The sequence below is a fragment of the Microtus oregoni genome, unplaced genomic scaffold (assembly GCF_018167655.1).
Source record: "Microtus oregoni isolate MIOR12 unplaced genomic scaffold, Mior012 000003F_ref0000135, whole genome shotgun sequence".
In the NCBI taxonomy this organism is placed as follows: Eukaryota; Metazoa; Chordata; class Mammalia; order Rodentia; family Cricetidae; genus Microtus; species Microtus oregoni.
Genome location: NW_024543062.1, coordinates 30,719,499 through 30,736,562, shown reverse-complemented (window position 1 = coordinate 30,736,562; position 17,064 = coordinate 30,719,499). Strand labels below are relative to the sequence as shown.

Below are 17,064 nucleotides of genomic sequence, written 5' to 3'. Positions count from 1 at the left end.
AAGCCACCACCGCTGTGGCCTAATCAGGAGGCAAGACAGAGCAGACATATTGTGAAAATCTTTATTACTGTCTCTTATGGTAAAATAACATCTTATACAAATAAAGTCACTTGGTTTGTTCTGGAATGAGGATCTTGGGTGAAGGGGAAGGAGGATAGAGGTGTTTCTCACATTCTGTGAGAAATAGATTTACAGGGAAAACAGACTTTCACAACTTTGATGACATCACATGATCCTCTGTGAAACAAGGTGGGGGGCACCTCTCCCCACCCCACTCTCCTGTGGCTATGATGCTCTGGACATGGAATGTGGACATTTTCAGAATCTGAGTCTATGGTCAGTCCCAGATGCTGTAACAGGAAATACCCAAGGCCTGGAGAAGCTTCAGAAAGTCTGTGCAAGACAGCGCGAAGCTAACTGGAGACAACAGTTGATCTCAGCCTCAGGTACTGACCATCTTTACTCCTATGCTTATGGTTTAGAACAAAATAAAAGCAGATCGAGGGCAGCTTAGCCCCAAGGCAGAGGACAGGGATGGAGAACAAGCAGTGTCCTGCCTCATAGCAGAAAGGAAGGGTTCTGCCTGGTTGCTGCGGTGAGGTCCTCCTAGGAGCTGCCTTCTGCTCAGACTCCCGCTCTTGACACAGGACACGGCCTCCTCACACTGGAGTCCTGTTTCTCTTCTGCTGCATCCCAGGAACCACTATGGATGGTTGGATTCCTGAACAACGTGACTTCTGACTCGGCTTCTGCGCATTACTACAGAGTATGAATTCCAGTTCACATAGGTCACATACAAAAGGCAGAATTTAGAACTCATTGAAAACAGCAAGACACTTCCCTAAGAAGCCAGACACAGAAATCTGGCCTTCAGCAGCAATGGAGGACCAGTTCATCCTGCCAACAACGACCAAGCCCTGGCCTCAGCGTGGTATTCAATGTGACCAGGACTAACTGGAAGGGGGATGCAGTCCTGTTCAAGCCAGTGTGCCCGGCTCCTCCATCCTCTGGGGCCCTCCAAGCAAAAGCAAGAACTGCAGGCAAGAAACAGTGTGCCAGAATACAGGAACAGCCCAGGCTGGGCTCCACTGAGCAAACACCATGCAGCTCCTGGAAGCTCATCCTAGGTAGTATTTATTTAAATACTGGAAACCAAATCTCTCCTCATCAGACTGTAACAGAGCCAGGAGGAACCTTGCCAAGAGCAACAGAGGGGCCACCTAGGGAAAGGTACAGAGACCGCTCGTGTCTGCACGCGGCTAGGAGAGAAAGATGGACAGCAGCTCCCCTGCAGTGCATGGGCAGAGGCACTAAGGCACCTGGGTCTGGAGGACTCCAGCTCTGAGATTCTAGAATGGTAGGAGGTGCCCACCCAGAGGGCACCTGGGCTCTCCCGTCTCAGGGGGTGAACCCAGTGCAGCATGGAGGGTAAACAGACTTCCTCATTCTGGAAACTTCCAGCATATGGCATGTTAGTTGCTGGCCAGATGTAGAACACAGGACCAAAATCCAAGGCTACTAATGCTCTAGAAGCCAAACACAGAGACACAAGGGCAAAGTGTGCCCTCTTCTCAGAGAGCACTCTGGGAGCCTGCTCTCATCACAAGTGATGTCATAGCTCAGGGACACTTCTGTACCTCTGCTCCTTACTACTGACACTTCCGCCAACGCTATGGACCTGAGCCACAGCACAGTCCTAAAGCTCCAACCTGGGGAGCCAAAGAGGTGTGAGTCAGAAAGGATCTGGGGTCACCTTACGCCCATGACAAGTGCAGGAAGCTAAGGACACAGTGCTCTGGCAGGCAGCCTCAGCCTACGCTGCCCTTTCCAATACTCAGATACCCAGCAGCCTGAAGCAGGCATCAGAATTCGCACTACGTAAGACCATCCGCCAGATGGTTCCAGAACAACTTCAGCAGAAAGGCAGGCAGAAAAACACTCCTAAGCAGTAATGTTTCTTTAAAGCACCAGCCAGGCTGCAACTAAGCCTTTCCCACCATGAGCCAGCTTAGCCTGGGAGCCAATCCATGTTAGCAGAGATCCACCCGTATCGCAGGTGCTAGCACACCAACACTGTGTAAGAACGCCCCAAAGAAGTCTGAGAACAAAGAGCCAGAGCACGACCAACCTGCACTGAAATCAAGAGATACTATATTCCGTGAACAAAACTGACGTGGTCTACTGCAGGAAAAGTCATGGCCAGGGGGCAGAGCAGGCTCATGTGGCCTGCCTCCAGAGTAAGGAAAGGCAGGCACCACCATGGTCTCCCCCAGGACTGGATGTGGGTCCCTCAAGGCAGGTAAGTAGTATCCTCAAAACCTTGTCTTTCAGTCTGGCATCACCTCCAACCCAGTGCCTCAGCCCTGGTCTCTGCCCTCCCTCGCTATAAGTCTCTTCCAGTCAGCTTCAGACTGTGTAGGCTGAGGGCAGACCGCTCCAATGCAATACCGTGGGAGGAGGAAACAAGCTCTTTCAGCTGCCCACAGCACCCAGGAAGCTGCAGGTTGGCTCAGCCTAAGCCTTCTCACTAACACAGCTGTGCCTGGATAGTCGGGCTTGTCGGGACAACCAGTGCATAGCAAAGACTACACAGAAATAAACACTTTTATCTGGATCCCAGGAACCTTATCCTAATCTTTTACTTCACTATAATACCTCTGCAAACTAGGGGGCAGGGGAAAACATACAAGAAACTGCTGGCCAGCACTTCCTTGGAGCACAAGCCACCACCCCAGTTGCAGCTTCCAGGACCAGGTTCAAAGGGTGTTGACAAGCAGTAGCTGCAATTCCCCCATATGCCTCGTGGTGGCAGCAAAGGACCTTCCCTGTCCACTCCTGTGGCGGTTACTGGCCTCCGTTATAGGCATAGTCAGCCTTGTTGTGCATTATCAGCTTGTTGTCGACAAAATAGAAGCTGTCCGAGCGCGTCTCATATGGGTTTTCGATCATCAGACGAACTGCAAGTCGGAGAAGGGAAAAAGAAGCAGAGACTGTGAATGTGTCCCGCAACTAGGTATAAAAAAACTCAGCATCCCTCCAAAATTGACAAACCAGCACTTTGGAAAGTTTGACTGTTCTGTGAAGATAATGAGGTAAACAAAAGAAACCAGGGAGACAACAGGACTCCTGATGGAACCCGAGGTCCACTACAATACAGGATGCATCAACTCTTTAGCATCCCTAGCCTGAGTCTTCCTGCCAGTATCCCTTGGTGCTCTGGCCTGCTGCCCACCTCTAGAAGGTCCAGTAGAAAGCCCTGGTCGGGCCTCTCTATACTAGCTTCTCTGGGTTCTTTTGTTTGTGGAGACAGGATCACACTGTGCCGCTTATCTGGCTTTGAACTCAGAGATCTACCCTGCTTCTGTCATCCCAAGTGCTGGGGGTAAGGGGAGGCGTCACCATGCCCAAACTACTTTTTTTAATTTTTTTTTTAAATATTTATTTATTTATTATGTATACAATATTCTGTCTATGTGTATCTCTGCAGGCCAGAAGAGGGCACCAGACCTCATTACAGATGGTTGTGAGCCACCATGTGGTTGCTGGGAATTGAACTCAGGACCTTTGGAAGAGCAGGCAATGCTCCTAACCTCTGAGCCATCTCTCCAGCCCCCCCTTTTTTTTTAATTTTTAAAATTTATTTATTTTATGTGTATTGTTTTGGCTTCATGTTTGTACCACATGGGTGCTATACTTTCAGAGGCCAGAAGAGAGCACCAGATGCCTGGAACTGGCATTAAAGAGTCTAGTGAGCTGCCGCCTTGTAGGTACTGGGCCTCTGGAGGAGTAGCCAGTGCTCTTATTTATCTCTCAAGCCCTCCTACTTCTTCTGGGACCCTGAAAGTCAAAGGTATGCATCTAGAGGAATACTGGGGAGGCCGCTCTCTGGAGAGGGCTCTGATATTTATGAACCTGCGAGATCCAGACAGAGGCCTAGAACTAAAGCCTCTGTCCGTCCTCTTGATTCTCACTTTGACCTCTTCCACAGGAGAAGATAAATGCAATTATAGTCGCCTCTTGTTGGCTCTGATTTAACAGGTACTTGCTGTCTCCAGTGCCCCGGGAAAAGGCAGCGCAGTCTAAAAGGTTCTCTGAGCTCATCCATGCCAAAGCAATTTGGCTTACATTCAGACTGGCCCCCAAACTCTTTGGTCTATTTGGCTTCACAGATTAATCTATCCTTGCAAGAATCTGCATATTCTAAGCCACTCAAGCCAGAGTGAGATGTTACAAAGCCCCTCCCATATCTCAGCAAACTCTTCTCTGGTAGTGCTGCCATGCGAGTAGAGTGGCCACCCCAGAGTATGCGGTCTTTAAGGACGGAGACTTTGAGGAAAAAGGTCATACTGCATCAGCGCCGAAAGGCGCAGAGGAAGTGAGCAGGACACCGTGGGGCTGTGAGGAGAGTGGCAAGCGGCTGTCCTATCTACTCAGGGCCTGGGGGGGCCTGAGTCCCACAGGAGCAGTCAGAGCAGGAAACACAAGAGTGAGGTTAGATGACACCAAGCCACCACTTTCCTCCCCTGCAAAGGAGGACACTGGACCAGATGGGTCTCAAGGCTCTCTCCTGGCAGACTCAGTCTCCAGCACTGAATAGAGTGAAAGATACATACTGACATCCTCAGAGAGCTGCGGGAACTCATAGATGTGTTCGCACGTGTTTCTACTGCTGGGGATGCAGAAGCCAAAATCAAAGTCAAAGTTTTTCAGCAAACGCTCCCGGAAGTAGTGCCGTTCAATCATCCGGAAGTTTGACACAGGTCTGTCCCCCACTGTAAACTCTACCCTGTAAAACAAATCGCTTTTAGCCTGACTTCGCTTCCTCCTTCCTCTGAAGCCAATTCAAGCCCACTGAGCACATTCCTCCCCAGAACAAGCACAACATTCTGCCCTCATAAAATAATAGCACTCACGTGGCACCAACTGTCCGGAGGCGAAGAAAGGCTGGTGTGAACTGATAGCGAACAAAACGCCCTACACTGATATCCACGTCGACACTCTCCTCCTCGGCATCCTGCTCTTGGTCTGAAAGAACACAGAGCCTTGCCTTAGCATCCACCATACACATGGCACAACTGCACACCAGCTACCACAGCCCTTCTGCCGCACACCAAACACACCAGGCCTCACAGAGGCCCTGCAAGGTGAAGCCACTTGTTTCTATTTCATGGACAAGGAAACGAGTCCAAAAGGCTGTTGTGCCTAATGTAGTTAACAAAGGTAGTGAGTTCTGAGTGCTCCACCTGCCGGAGCCTGTTCTTTTTTGAGGGGAAAGGAGGTTTCTAGACAGGGTTTCTCTGTGTAGCTTTGAAGCCTGTCCTGGAACTCACTTTGTAGAACAGGCTGGCCTCGAACTCACAGAGATCGCCTGCCTCTGCCTCCCAAGTGCTAGGACTAAAGGTGTGCGCCACCACTGCCTGGCCGTGAGCCTGCTCTTAAACAATGCTACTTGTTTACACCATTGAGGAGTGGGTATATCCTGGGGTAAAACCAGAAATCCAGCTGGACACAGAGTCTCTGCTGCAACCCTATCATATTGACCAGGTCTTCTCTTACCACTAACCAGGAGAGTAAGGTCACAGAGGTTTAACAGGTCCCCATGTCCTTTCAAACAATACAAACACTTGTGAAAGGCAGGCACTGGAAGTAACTGTGATTTCAATAAACACCGACCTACACCCTGTCTATTCTAGGCCACTCCAGGTCCAGTTTTCTGCCTGCCTAGAAAAGGGTGGAAGCAGACTGACCAGGAACAACATGTGGACTGGCATGGGGTCAAGCTTACCTCTGCTCTCGCCTACTGTTGAGTCCAGAGGAAAGATCTTAACTGTGGTCATATGAACACAGAGGGAATTTTCTACTGTCTGCGACCATGGGCTTCTTTAGCACTAAACGTCTCTGCTTGTGACATCCCCGGAGCACTGGCCTACCCTGATTAGAGGCAAATGACCTGAATCCACTGGTATGATTCCAGCTCTTCAGAACACGCCTTGCAGGAGGGCACTACTCTGGCATGGGTGTGTCTGGAGTCAAGCAGGTGCCTTAAAAGCAGAGCTGGGAAGGATGGAGACCAGACACCTTGCAGCACCTGCAGCAGGTTTTCGGAGGCTTCAGTACCTCAGTCAGGACTGGATTATGATGGCAAGGCTGAGCCAGGGCTCAGTAATCAACCTAAGACTTTGTTAGAACAGTCTGTCTGTATCAGTGCTGGAGACCTGAAGCTGGGGCCTTCCACTGACCAAGTACTCTGCTCCTGAGAGACAGCTCCAGCTCGGGAAAGTCTTCTTGATTTCTCTGAGATCCCAAGGCCTACCTTCCCAGAGCTGCAGGTTTATGCTGAGTAGCAAATCAAATGAGAACTTTGCAAAATAAGTTACATTAGAGATCACAGTAGAGGGGTCAAGGAGATGTCTGCTCAGCCAGTATTTGGAGACCTGAGTTCCAGCCCCCTGTGACCCACACGGTGGGAGGAGTGAACCAGTTCTCATAACTGTTTTCTGACCTATTTATTTCGGTCCACACACACACACGCACACCATTCTCTCTCTCTCTCTGTCTCTCTCTCTCTCTCTCTCTCTCACACACACACACACAACCACCATTCTCTCTCTCTCTCACACACACCATTCTCTCTCTCTCACACACACACACCATTCTCTCTCTCTCACACACACACACCATTCTCTCTCTCACACACACACACACCATTCTCTCTCACACACACACCATTCTCTCTCACACACACCATTCTCTCTCTCTCTCACACACACACCATTCTCTCTCTCTCTCACACACACACCATTCTCTCTCTCACACACACACACACACACACACACCAGTCTCACACACGCGCACACACACACGCACACACACACCATTCTCACACACAGGGAAACAATAAAAACTAAGCCAGAACAGAAGCCTCTACTACAATCTCAGCACTGAGACGCGGAGGTGCAGAAGGACAGCTCAAGGCTGTCTTCACTTAAACAGTGAATTTGATGCTAGCTCTAGCTACATGAGATTATGTCTCAAAACAAAACCAAACAATAAAAACAGAGCAAAAGTAAAAAAAGCGGTTCTTGCACCAAAGAGCATGGTCACTGGGTTCTTGGACTCATCTTTTGTTACCCATAGCCAGAGAGGAATGCTGTCTTGGAGTGTGTTGTATACTTAAGAATAATCTTTTATTTTAAAAAATAAAACAAAGCAAAAACAAACAAACAAAACCACCATAGGGCTGGCAAGCTGGCTCAGCAGTTAGTGTTCTTGCAGAAGACTCAAGTTCAGCTCCCAGCAACTCTGTCTGTAGCTCACAGCTGCCTGAAGCTACAGTTCCAGGGGCTCCAACACCCTCTTCTGACCTCCAGAGGAACTGTACTCATGCGCACAAACCCCCATGGACACACACGTAAGTTCTTTTTTTTTTTTTAAATATTTATTTATTATGTATACAATATTCTGTCTGTGCATATGACTGCAGACCAGAAGAGGGCACCAGACCTCATTACAGATGGCTGTGAGCCACCATGTGGTTGCTGGGAATTGAACTCAGGACCTTTAGAAGAGCAGGCAATGCTTTTAACCTCTGAGCCATCTCTCCAGCACCCCCCCCCCCCACACACACACACACATAAGTTCTTTTTAAACCTTCAGAAGAAAGGCCGGGCGGTGGTGGCGCACGCCTTTAATCCCAGCACTCGGGAGGCAGAGGCAGGCGGATCTCTGTGAGTTCGAGACCAGCCTGGTCTACAAGAGCTAGTTCCAGGACAGGCTCCAAAACCACAGAGAAACCCTGTCTCGAAAAAAAAAAAAAAAAAAATCTAAACCTTCAGAAGAAAAATGAAAAACAGAACAAAACTGCTAAACCAGAGGCCCGGTGATGGTGGCACTCGCCTTTAATCCCAGCACTTGGGAGGCAGAGGCAGGTGGATCTCCGTGAGTTTGAGGTCAGCTTGGTCTACAAAGCAAGTTCCAGGACAGCCAGGACTGTTATACAGAGAAAAGCTGTCTTGAAAACAAAACAAAAAGCCCCAAAACTGCTAAGCTAGGACTTGGTAGGGAGTCTAAAGCAGTATTAAAGGCAAGTGAGCTCCTGAGTAAGGCTGCAAGACTCGGGAGAGGGGCTCTCCTCAGTGCTATCTGGCTGCAGGGATTGATTCTGCCGCTGCAGGCAAGTGTGAATCATTCAACAAGGATCTTAGGGATGTTACGTTTAAATTCTGGGTCTCGGTAAAAAGTGGTTGAGCCACTCAGAGTGTCATGACAAGGCAATGTACTGAAGAAACTGGACAGTGCCACCACACTATAAATGTCAGCTTCCTGGGCTGGTTGTGATGACAGGAGCCTGTAACCCTAGTACACACTGGGAGGGTGCATGTCAGGAGTTCAAGGTACCCTCAGCTACAGAGCAAGTTCTGGGCCAACTTGGGCTACATATGAACATGTCCTCAAAAACAAAAACTGGCCAGTCAGATAGCTCAGGTGTAAAGGAGCTTGCCATGTAAACCTGGCACCCTGAATCCAACTCCTGGAACCCACATAATTGTGAAGACAGAGAAAAGTTGTTCTCTGACCTCCATGTATACACACTGACACATGTAGCCACACACTGATAAAGACATACCAAAAATAAATAAAAATTAAAACAACAACAACAAAAAAATCAGCCTTTTAACAAAGTTCCAAACTACTGCAACAGGCAGGAGAGGCCACAGGAAGTGATCTCAGTCATGGAATCAGGAAACAGTGGGGTCCAGAACACATGTGTTGGCACACAAACATTGTCCTTTCTAAAGACCTTCCCTTCCCCAGGTGGGCGACTCCCACAATACCCAGGCCTACCTGAGATACAAGGCTTGGCAATCTCAAAGAGCACCGTCCCTGTCTCCAGATCTCGAATTTTGAAGCGGGTAAAGTCAATACTGTAGACATTGTCTTCAGGTTTGCATAGGTAATCTGAAAAGGAGAGACAATGCTATTAAGTGATCTTCCAAGATTACCACCCATTTCATTCCCTGGTTGTAAAGCAAATATGTTCTTTCTTCTCTGATGTAATTCACTGAGAATGTTCCCCCAAACATTTTCTTTTTGCTTTTTATTTTTCAAGATTTATTTTTATTTTCTATGTATGATGTAAGCACCACAACTGTGCAGTGTTGGGAGAGTTCAGAGGAGGGCGTCAGATCCCCTGTAATCATAGTTACAGGCAGCTGTAAGATGCCAAATGCATTCTGATAGGGAACTAAGCCCAAGTCCCCTGGTTAAGAGCTCTCAACCTCGAAGCCATCTCTCAACGTCCAAACACTCTCTTTTAAAATTTGTTTAAGCTGGGCGGTGGTGGCGCACGCCTTTAATCCCAGCACTCGGGAGGCAGAGGCAGGCAGATCTCTGTGAGTTCGAGGCCAGCCTGGTCTACAAGAGCTAGTGCCAGGACAGGCTCCAAAGCTACAGAGAAACCCTGTCTCGAAAAACTAAAAAAAAATAAAATAAAAAAATAAAATAAAATTTGTTTAACTTTTATTCTTGTTTATGTGTCTTAGTCACTATTCTATTGCTGTGAAGAGACACCATGACCAAGCCAACTCTAATGAAAACAATCATTTATTTATCCAGGAGCTGGCTTACAGTTTCAGAGGCTAAGCTCCCTCCACGGTGGGAGCATGGCAGCACCCTGGCACCCGAGCAATAGCTGAGCGCTACATCCTGATGTGTGGGCAGCACACAGAGAAATGCTGGGCCACCCCAGTGACACGCTTCTGCCAACAAGACCACCCCTCCCAGTTCTTCTAATCCTTCAAACAGCGCCACTCCCTAGTGACGAAGCATTCAAATACGTGAGCCTATGGAAACCATTCTTATTCAAATAACCACAATGTGTATGGGTGTGTCAGATGGACACAGTGTCTGCAGAGGCCAGAAGATGGCCTAGGACTGGAGTTATATGCAGTTGTGAGCCATCATGTGGGTGCTGGTAATTAAGCCCAGTACTCTTAACCAGTCCCCCCAGCCAAACATTCTCTTGTATTATCCAAATTAGAAACTTCAAGAACGAAACAGGAAGAGGCAGAGCAAGATGGCTCAGAGACACATCATATACATGTATGAAGTTGCCAAAGAAAAAAGATTATTAAAAAACATTTAACATATACTAACTAATAAGTAATACAGGGGTGGTTTGCCACCTGTATCAGAAAACAGATCAACAAACTTTTCTGGAAAAGGCCAGGTTACAAATAACTCAGCCATACAGTGTGACTTAACTATTCAACTCTGACTGTAACCCAAAGGCCTATGGACAGGAATTGAATAAGCAACACTACAAACTATTGGTGCACATGGAAGCCAAGTTTGATAACCACATGTAACAAGAGTTAACATCTACTTCAACCATTTAAAAGGTTAAAGTCATGCTTAGTTTGTGGCTTCACAAAAGCATGCATACATTCTCAGGGCAGCAGGAGAAAACGCCAAACCAGCACCACCAACAACCCAACCAGCTAGTCAAAACTGCACATCACAAAATGCTGTTGCCTTGTCTGATGATCGCCATGGCATCTTCTCCAGCTTGCACTATCTGAGCATGCTTGTCTGTGTAGCTGCTTCATGCTTGACAAGTGGGTCGTGAGATGGCAAACTTGGGAGCTATCGTTAACTCCACTGTGGCGTGGGTTCTGAGTCTTTAGGAGGCGCTCAATAGATAACTCACAGAAGAACTTCAGAGCGATAAAACCCAAAGGTCACTAAGCTCTGTCAGTGGAGGCCTGAGTGCTGTTAGCAAGTCTACTGGGCCAGGCACTTGGCGTGCTAACTCACCCTTGATGTCAGGAGCCCTCAAGGCCAACAGGATGTTAGGGTCTGGTGCTAACCATTTCTGTACTTTCAAATCCTCAAATGAAAACCGAGAACGGAGACAGCTTTTCACTGTTCCAACTATCTACAGTTGCATTCAGACAGGCAAACAAGAGTCCCAACCCGGTGTTGGGAAACTGGGCCATCAAAACATCCAAAATCCAGTCAAAACTATTTAGGAGAAGCGGGTTTCCTTTTGCACAGGCTGAACCAGTAGTAGCCACTTTCCCTCAAACTCCCTTTTCCCAGTCGCCAGAGCTATTACCACCAAGCTGGACAACATACACCTCACAGCCCCTGGACTGAGTGAAGAGGTCCAGGACACTCTGGCGTGCCTCAGGGAAGAGGGATAAAGAAGTCTCAAGGGCGGGGTGGGGGTGGGGTAAGGAGGACAAGTCAAAGCTAACCAGGTGACTGCAAACTCCTGGGGTAAAATAATAGCAAGGAAAAGGGTGTCAGGCCCGGGCAGTTTCCAAAAGACAGAGATCATCAGGGAACTGACACGTAGTTCTTCCCACCCTTCCTTGCACCGCTAAAAAGACGGTGCAAAAAAAAAAAAAAAGAAAAGAAAAAAATCACATTTCTGAAACCCTGACACATGTAAATTCACTAGGAAAAAATGTCAAGTGCAAGATCCGCATTCCAGCTTGTACATACACTGAAACTTTAAACTTCATTTTTTTTTTTTTTTGGTGGTACAGCTTTTTAAGTCTGCCAGAATGCGACGGCCACGTGTTTGACGGAAGGAAGCACCAGCCCACCTGTACACAAAGGGGCACCGCTGAGCTCCCAACCCGAGGGGACCACAGCCCGGCCGAGTGGGGGAGGGGCTGTCAGGAGCCGGAGCCCAGCCCGAGCCCGGCGAAAGGCGGAGTTGGCAGGTAGGGGCTCAGGCCCCCGGGACTGCGGAAGCTGAGGACGGGTGAGCAGGACGGATAGGAACCCGGCTAAGGGCTGGGGTCCCGGGAGGACAGGGGGCCAGGCCCAGATGCGGCTGGACTCTGAAGCCCTTGCCCGCCGTGTCTGGGAGAGAGGCCGACAGAAGCGCGGCCCCCGGCGCAGCCACACGGCCCGGCCCGCCACGGCTCTGGCCCGGCGCCCACAGAGGGCGCGGTCGGCACGCCCGCCACTCACTCTCGGTGACCCGGTTGAGGCGCAGGACGTGCTCAGGGCGGATGGTGTCCAGCGCCAGCAGCTCCTGCTCCGTGACCGCAGCGCCGGTGCCGTCGTCGGCCGAGTGTGGGGGCGCCTGCCGCCGCGCCTTCAGCCGGTTCAGAACGCCGCCTCCCGCCTTCTTCTTCTCCTCCTTGCCAGCCACCAGCCCGCCGGGCCCAGGCGCCGGCCCCGCCGTCGCAGCCTTCGAGTTCGACCCGCTCATCGCTCCACCGCCAAGATGGCCGCCACCTCTCAGGGCGCCGTAACTATGGAGAGCGGGGGCGGGGCCTGGGGCGGGACCCGGGCGCCTGGGGGCGGGGCCTGCGGGCCGCTACCAGGGCCAACTTTGGTCCAATCAGGTGTGATAGGGCTGGGCTGAGACCTGAGGACCTACCCGCTGTCAGGTCCTTACGGATATTTTAACTGTATCCTTAAAAAGTTAGTAAATAAAAATAAAAGCGAAATATATTCTTAGTCAAATGAACTTCCGTAATATAAAGTGTGGACAGACATTTCGAGAAAATGTTACTGGACTGTAAGTTCAAACTTCTTGCTTCGCAAAGATAAGCTTCAATTAGATTGCTGTCTCTGGAGGTGGCTGCTCTTCCAGAGGACTCAGGTTCGATTCCCAGCACCCACAGGCCCGTTCACAACACAGAGGTCTGTAATTCCTATTCCAGAAGATTTGACACCCACTCACACAAGTGCTGTACAGATCATGCGGGTGAACGCTCATAACTATAAAATAAATTCCAAATTTAAGTTTTAAAATGTAGATTGCTAGTGCTAGACCCTGCTATGTCAGCCATAGGGCTAAGACATTTGCCTAAGCGAGCTTCTGGAAATACAAAGACAGTAATAGGATCTGCCAAGCTGTTCAGAGATGGCTGACTGAGAGAAAGTTAGTTCTCTGGAACCCTCCACGGAGGAGCTCCCACTTCACCAGGGAAGATGTAAGCTCACAGGTTATTCTGTGAGCCTTCCTGGGAGTTGGGTTAAGTGGCAAGGAGCAAAAAGATTCTACTCACTACTGCTGAGGTTTTAGCAAGGGGACAAGAAGTCACAGAAGGTTTCTCAGAGGTGACAGTGGTACCAAGCTGATTGAGGGAAATGCTGTGCTCTACCACAAATGGCTCCCCTCAGGGTTCTGTGTGTGTACACGAGCGCGCGCGTGTGTGTCTGTGAATGTGCGTGTGTATATGAGTGTGTATGTGTGTATTTGTGTGCGTGTGTGTATGTCTGTGTACGTGTATGTGTGTGTATGCATGTCTGTGTGTGAATGTGCGTATGTGTATTTGTGTGCATGCATGTATGTGTGTGTATGTCTATGTGTGTATGTGTGTGTGTTTGTGTGTATGTGAGTGTGTATGTGTGTATTTGTGTGCATGCATGTGTGTATGTGAGTGTGTGTATGTTTGTGTGCATGCGCACAGGTATGGTGCCTGCAGACACTGAAGGACAACTCTGTGGAGTCCCTTCTCTTCCTGTACCTTGTAAACCGGTCCTGGGGATTGAACTTGGGTCTGCATGCAGGCCTGGTCACCTCTGTTCCAATGTTAGACTAGTGTGATATCCAAGCCTCCAGACATAACTTACAGCAGGTCTTATAGAACCATCTCGCCAGACACAGGGTTTGGGAGTGGCTGTTAGGCCTTGTTCCTTTATAAATGCCATGCTGTCCGTCAGCGGTGCTTACCAAACCTTGCTCAGGGAGATTTTAATATGCAAAGAGAATTCAAAGTTTTTCCTTTTCCAACAACTCTTAAAGACTTGTTTATTTGTTTGTTTTGTGTATATGAGTGCACTAACTGCTTATATTCCTGTATGCCAGAAGAGGGAATAAGATCCCTTTAGAGACAGTTGCGAGCCAGCTACCATGTGGTTCCTGGGAATTGAACCCAGGGCCTCTGGAAGAACAGCCAGTACCCTTAACCTCTGAGCCATCTCTCCAGGACATCAAGTACATTTCTTTTGTTTTTGTTTTTGTTTTCGAGACAGGGTTTCTCTGTGGTTTTGGAGCCTGTCCTGGAACTAGCTCTTGTAGACCAGGCTGGTCTCGAACTCACAGAGATCCGCCTGCCTCTGCTTCCCGAGTGCTGGGATTAAAGGCATGCGCCACCACCGCCCGGCTCAAGTACATTTCTTTAATGAGCTATATGAGGGCTGGAGAGATGGCTCAGTGGTTAAGAGCGCTCGCTGTCTTTCCAGAGGTTCTGAGTTCAATTCCCAGGAACCACATGGTAGCAAAAAAATCATCTGAAATGAGATTTGCTGCCCTCTTCTGGCATGCAAGCATACATGCAGACAGAACACTGTGTATAACAAATAAGTAAAATCCTTCTTAAAAAGGAATGTACTTGATCTATATTTACCAGTCTCTAACATCACAAAGATTCCCAAGCTCGAACCAGCAGGGCACACAATCCCTCCCGCTTGTATGCACTGGAAAGCACATGAATATGTACAATGGGAAGGGAAAGGTCTGCAGGTCCATTGGAATGTTAGCCTTTGGGGCTGGAGAGATGGCTCAGTGGTTAAGAGCACTGACATCCTGAGTTCAATTCCCAGCAACCACTTGGTGGCTCACAACCATCTGTTAATGAGATCTGGCGCTCTCTTCTGGCATGGAGGTGTACAAACAGGAGAAACATTATATACAAAACAAGTAAATAAATCTTTTAAAATAAAATAAGATAAAATTACATGTACCAACAGTTTGAAGAAGGAAGGAAGGTAGAGAATTTCTGCATTAAATGGGACCTGGACTCCCTTTGACCCCCAGCTCTGTGCTCTGAGACTCGCCAGCCGCTGTAAGAGGTGTGGCTGTGGCTGTTCCCAGGGTTGTATCCCACAGTAGCCTGGCAGTCGGCTTCAACTCAGGCCAGGCAGGTGGGGCCTAGAGCTGGCCAACCAAGGAAAGCTAGGCAGCACAGGGCTTTTCTCTACAGATGGGGAGCAGTCCTCCTGCTGCTTCCCTAAGGATGGCTTCCCTCAAATGGGCAAGCCATGGCTGGATGGCAGGCACACCTTGTGGTCTGGGACCAAAGACTAGCAATTACCCTGGTATCCAGGACATTTCACTCCCAAGCTGAGAGTTAGCTTTTTTTTAATGAATTTTCTAAATTCATTATTTATATCCTACCTGTTCCCCAAAGAAGATTTCTAGCACATTCCAAAGCCATAAGGTATATAACTGGTGAATACAGTTTTTTACATAGCTTTGCAGAGGGGAAGCGTGTGTTATTGATCCAGTAATTCCTGAAATGAGTGTGTGGGGCTTTGAATGATAATGTCCCCCATAGGCTCATAGATCTCAATCCTTGGTTCCTAGTAGATGGAACTGTTTGGGAAGGATTGGGAGGCTCGGCCTTGGAGATGTGTTACTGCGCTGGGGGGGAGGGGAGCCGGGGGGGGGCATTGAGGTTTCAAAAGCCCATGTCAGGTTGTTAACTATCAGCATCTCATTCTGTGCTAAGATGTGAGCTCTTAGCTACATCTCCAATGCCACTGCTTGTGTGCTGCCATGTTCTCTGCCATGACAGTCATAGACTCTAACCCTCCGAGATTGTAAATTCCTTTTTGTTTTTTTGCAACAGGGTTTCTCTGTGTAGCTTTGGCTGTCCTGGAACTCACTCTGTAGACCAGGCTGGCCTCGAACTCAGAGACTTGCATGCCTCCACCTCCCAATTAAAGGTGTACATCACCACCACCCAGCAGTCATGAGATTCTGTCATGGCAATAGAAAAGGAACTAAGAGAGTTCTCAAGAAACACTTGCACATATGATGTGCACTGCAATTTGTACTGCTAAGAAAAAAAAATAAGCCCTCAATGTTCACTGTTCAGTGGGAGGTTGGTAAAACACACTACTATTTTATCATAGCTACTGTGCAGCCCTTCAGACTGAAGACTCCTGCACTAACTCTACACAAACTCTCTAAGACATATTTAGAGAAAAAAACAAGGTGCAGAAAGGTGTGCATGTCTACATTTGTTTAGTACATTATGTTGGGCTGGCAAGATAGCTCAGTGGGTAAAGACAATTGCTAAACCTGACGACCTGAGTTTAATACCTGAGACCAATAGGTAGGAAGAAGGAGCCCTCTCCTGTATGTTGTCCTCTGACTACTACACACATGCCAAGTGTGTGTGAGTGCACACACACGATGTGATTAAAAATTAAAAATGCCATATGCATACATTTGTAAATACATACCAAATACAAATCAAATCGTCACCTGTGTTTTTCTGCAGAAATTAGAGGGACAGAGAAAGACATTATTTGCTGGGGGTCAGGTGCTGAAGAAGGAGGGGTGGTAAATTGTCTGTCAACACTGTTTGTGAGGCCGTGGCTCTATCACTAGCACTACTGAAAGTCCCATGTTTTAAATGTTCATCTGTGTATCGCTGTGTGGAGGCCAGGGGCCGATGCCAGCTGCCTTCCTCAATCTTGCTTCGCCTTCTTTTCTGAGTCGGGGTCTCCACTGACTGGAACACAGCACCTCAGCTCCACTAGCTGTGGTGAACCCTTTACCCATGGGGCCGCCTCCTCAGGCCACGCATTACATATTCTTAAGTCACTAAGTCTTAGAAGGTTACTTTCAGCCGGGTGTGGTGCAATACACCTTTAATGCCAGCACTCAGGATGCAGAGGCAGATGGAAAAGGAAAAAAAAAAAAGTTTACTTTCTTTTTAATTTTTTTGCTGGGAATCGAACTCAGGACCTCTGGAAGAGCAGCCAGTGCTCTTAACCTCTGAGCCATCTCTCCAGCCCCTCTTTTTAATTTTTTTAATTATTGTTTTTGTATGTAGATATTTGCCTGTGTGTTTGTGTGCCACTTGCATGTCTGGTGCCCAGAGAGGCCAGGAGGAACCAGATCCCATGGAACTAGAGCTACAGACAGCTGTGAGCTGCTACACGGGTGCTGGGGACTGCGCCCTCTGGAAGGGCAGCAAGCACTCTTAACATGAGTTATCTCCCCAGTCAAGGTCACCTTTTTTTCCCCCAAGGCAGAGTTTTTTTTGTTTTGCTTTGTTCTGTTTTGTTTTTGTAGCCTCA

At 48.5% G+C, this 17,064-nt stretch overlaps 1 protein-coding gene across 1 annotated transcript; it reads right to left on the bottom strand.

The window, feature by feature from the left end:
- Positions 1 to 55: 55 nt before the first annotated feature.
- On the bottom strand, positions 56 to 12,247 carry Unc119b (unc-119 lipid binding chaperone B). Its single transcript, XM_041646701.1, has 5 exons — positions 11,986 to 12,247; positions 8,845 to 8,958; positions 4,914 to 5,025; positions 4,614 to 4,786; positions 56 to 2,957 (listed from the first exon to the last, which is right to left on the bottom strand). Exons 1-5 carry the CDS (start codon positions 12,227 to 12,229, stop codon positions 2,845 to 2,847), a joined length of 756 nt encoding a protein of 251 aa, XP_041502635.1. The 5' UTR covers positions 12,230 to 12,247; the 3' UTR covers positions 56 to 2,844.
- Between the last annotated feature and the right edge of the window lie 4,817 nt (positions 12,248 to 17,064).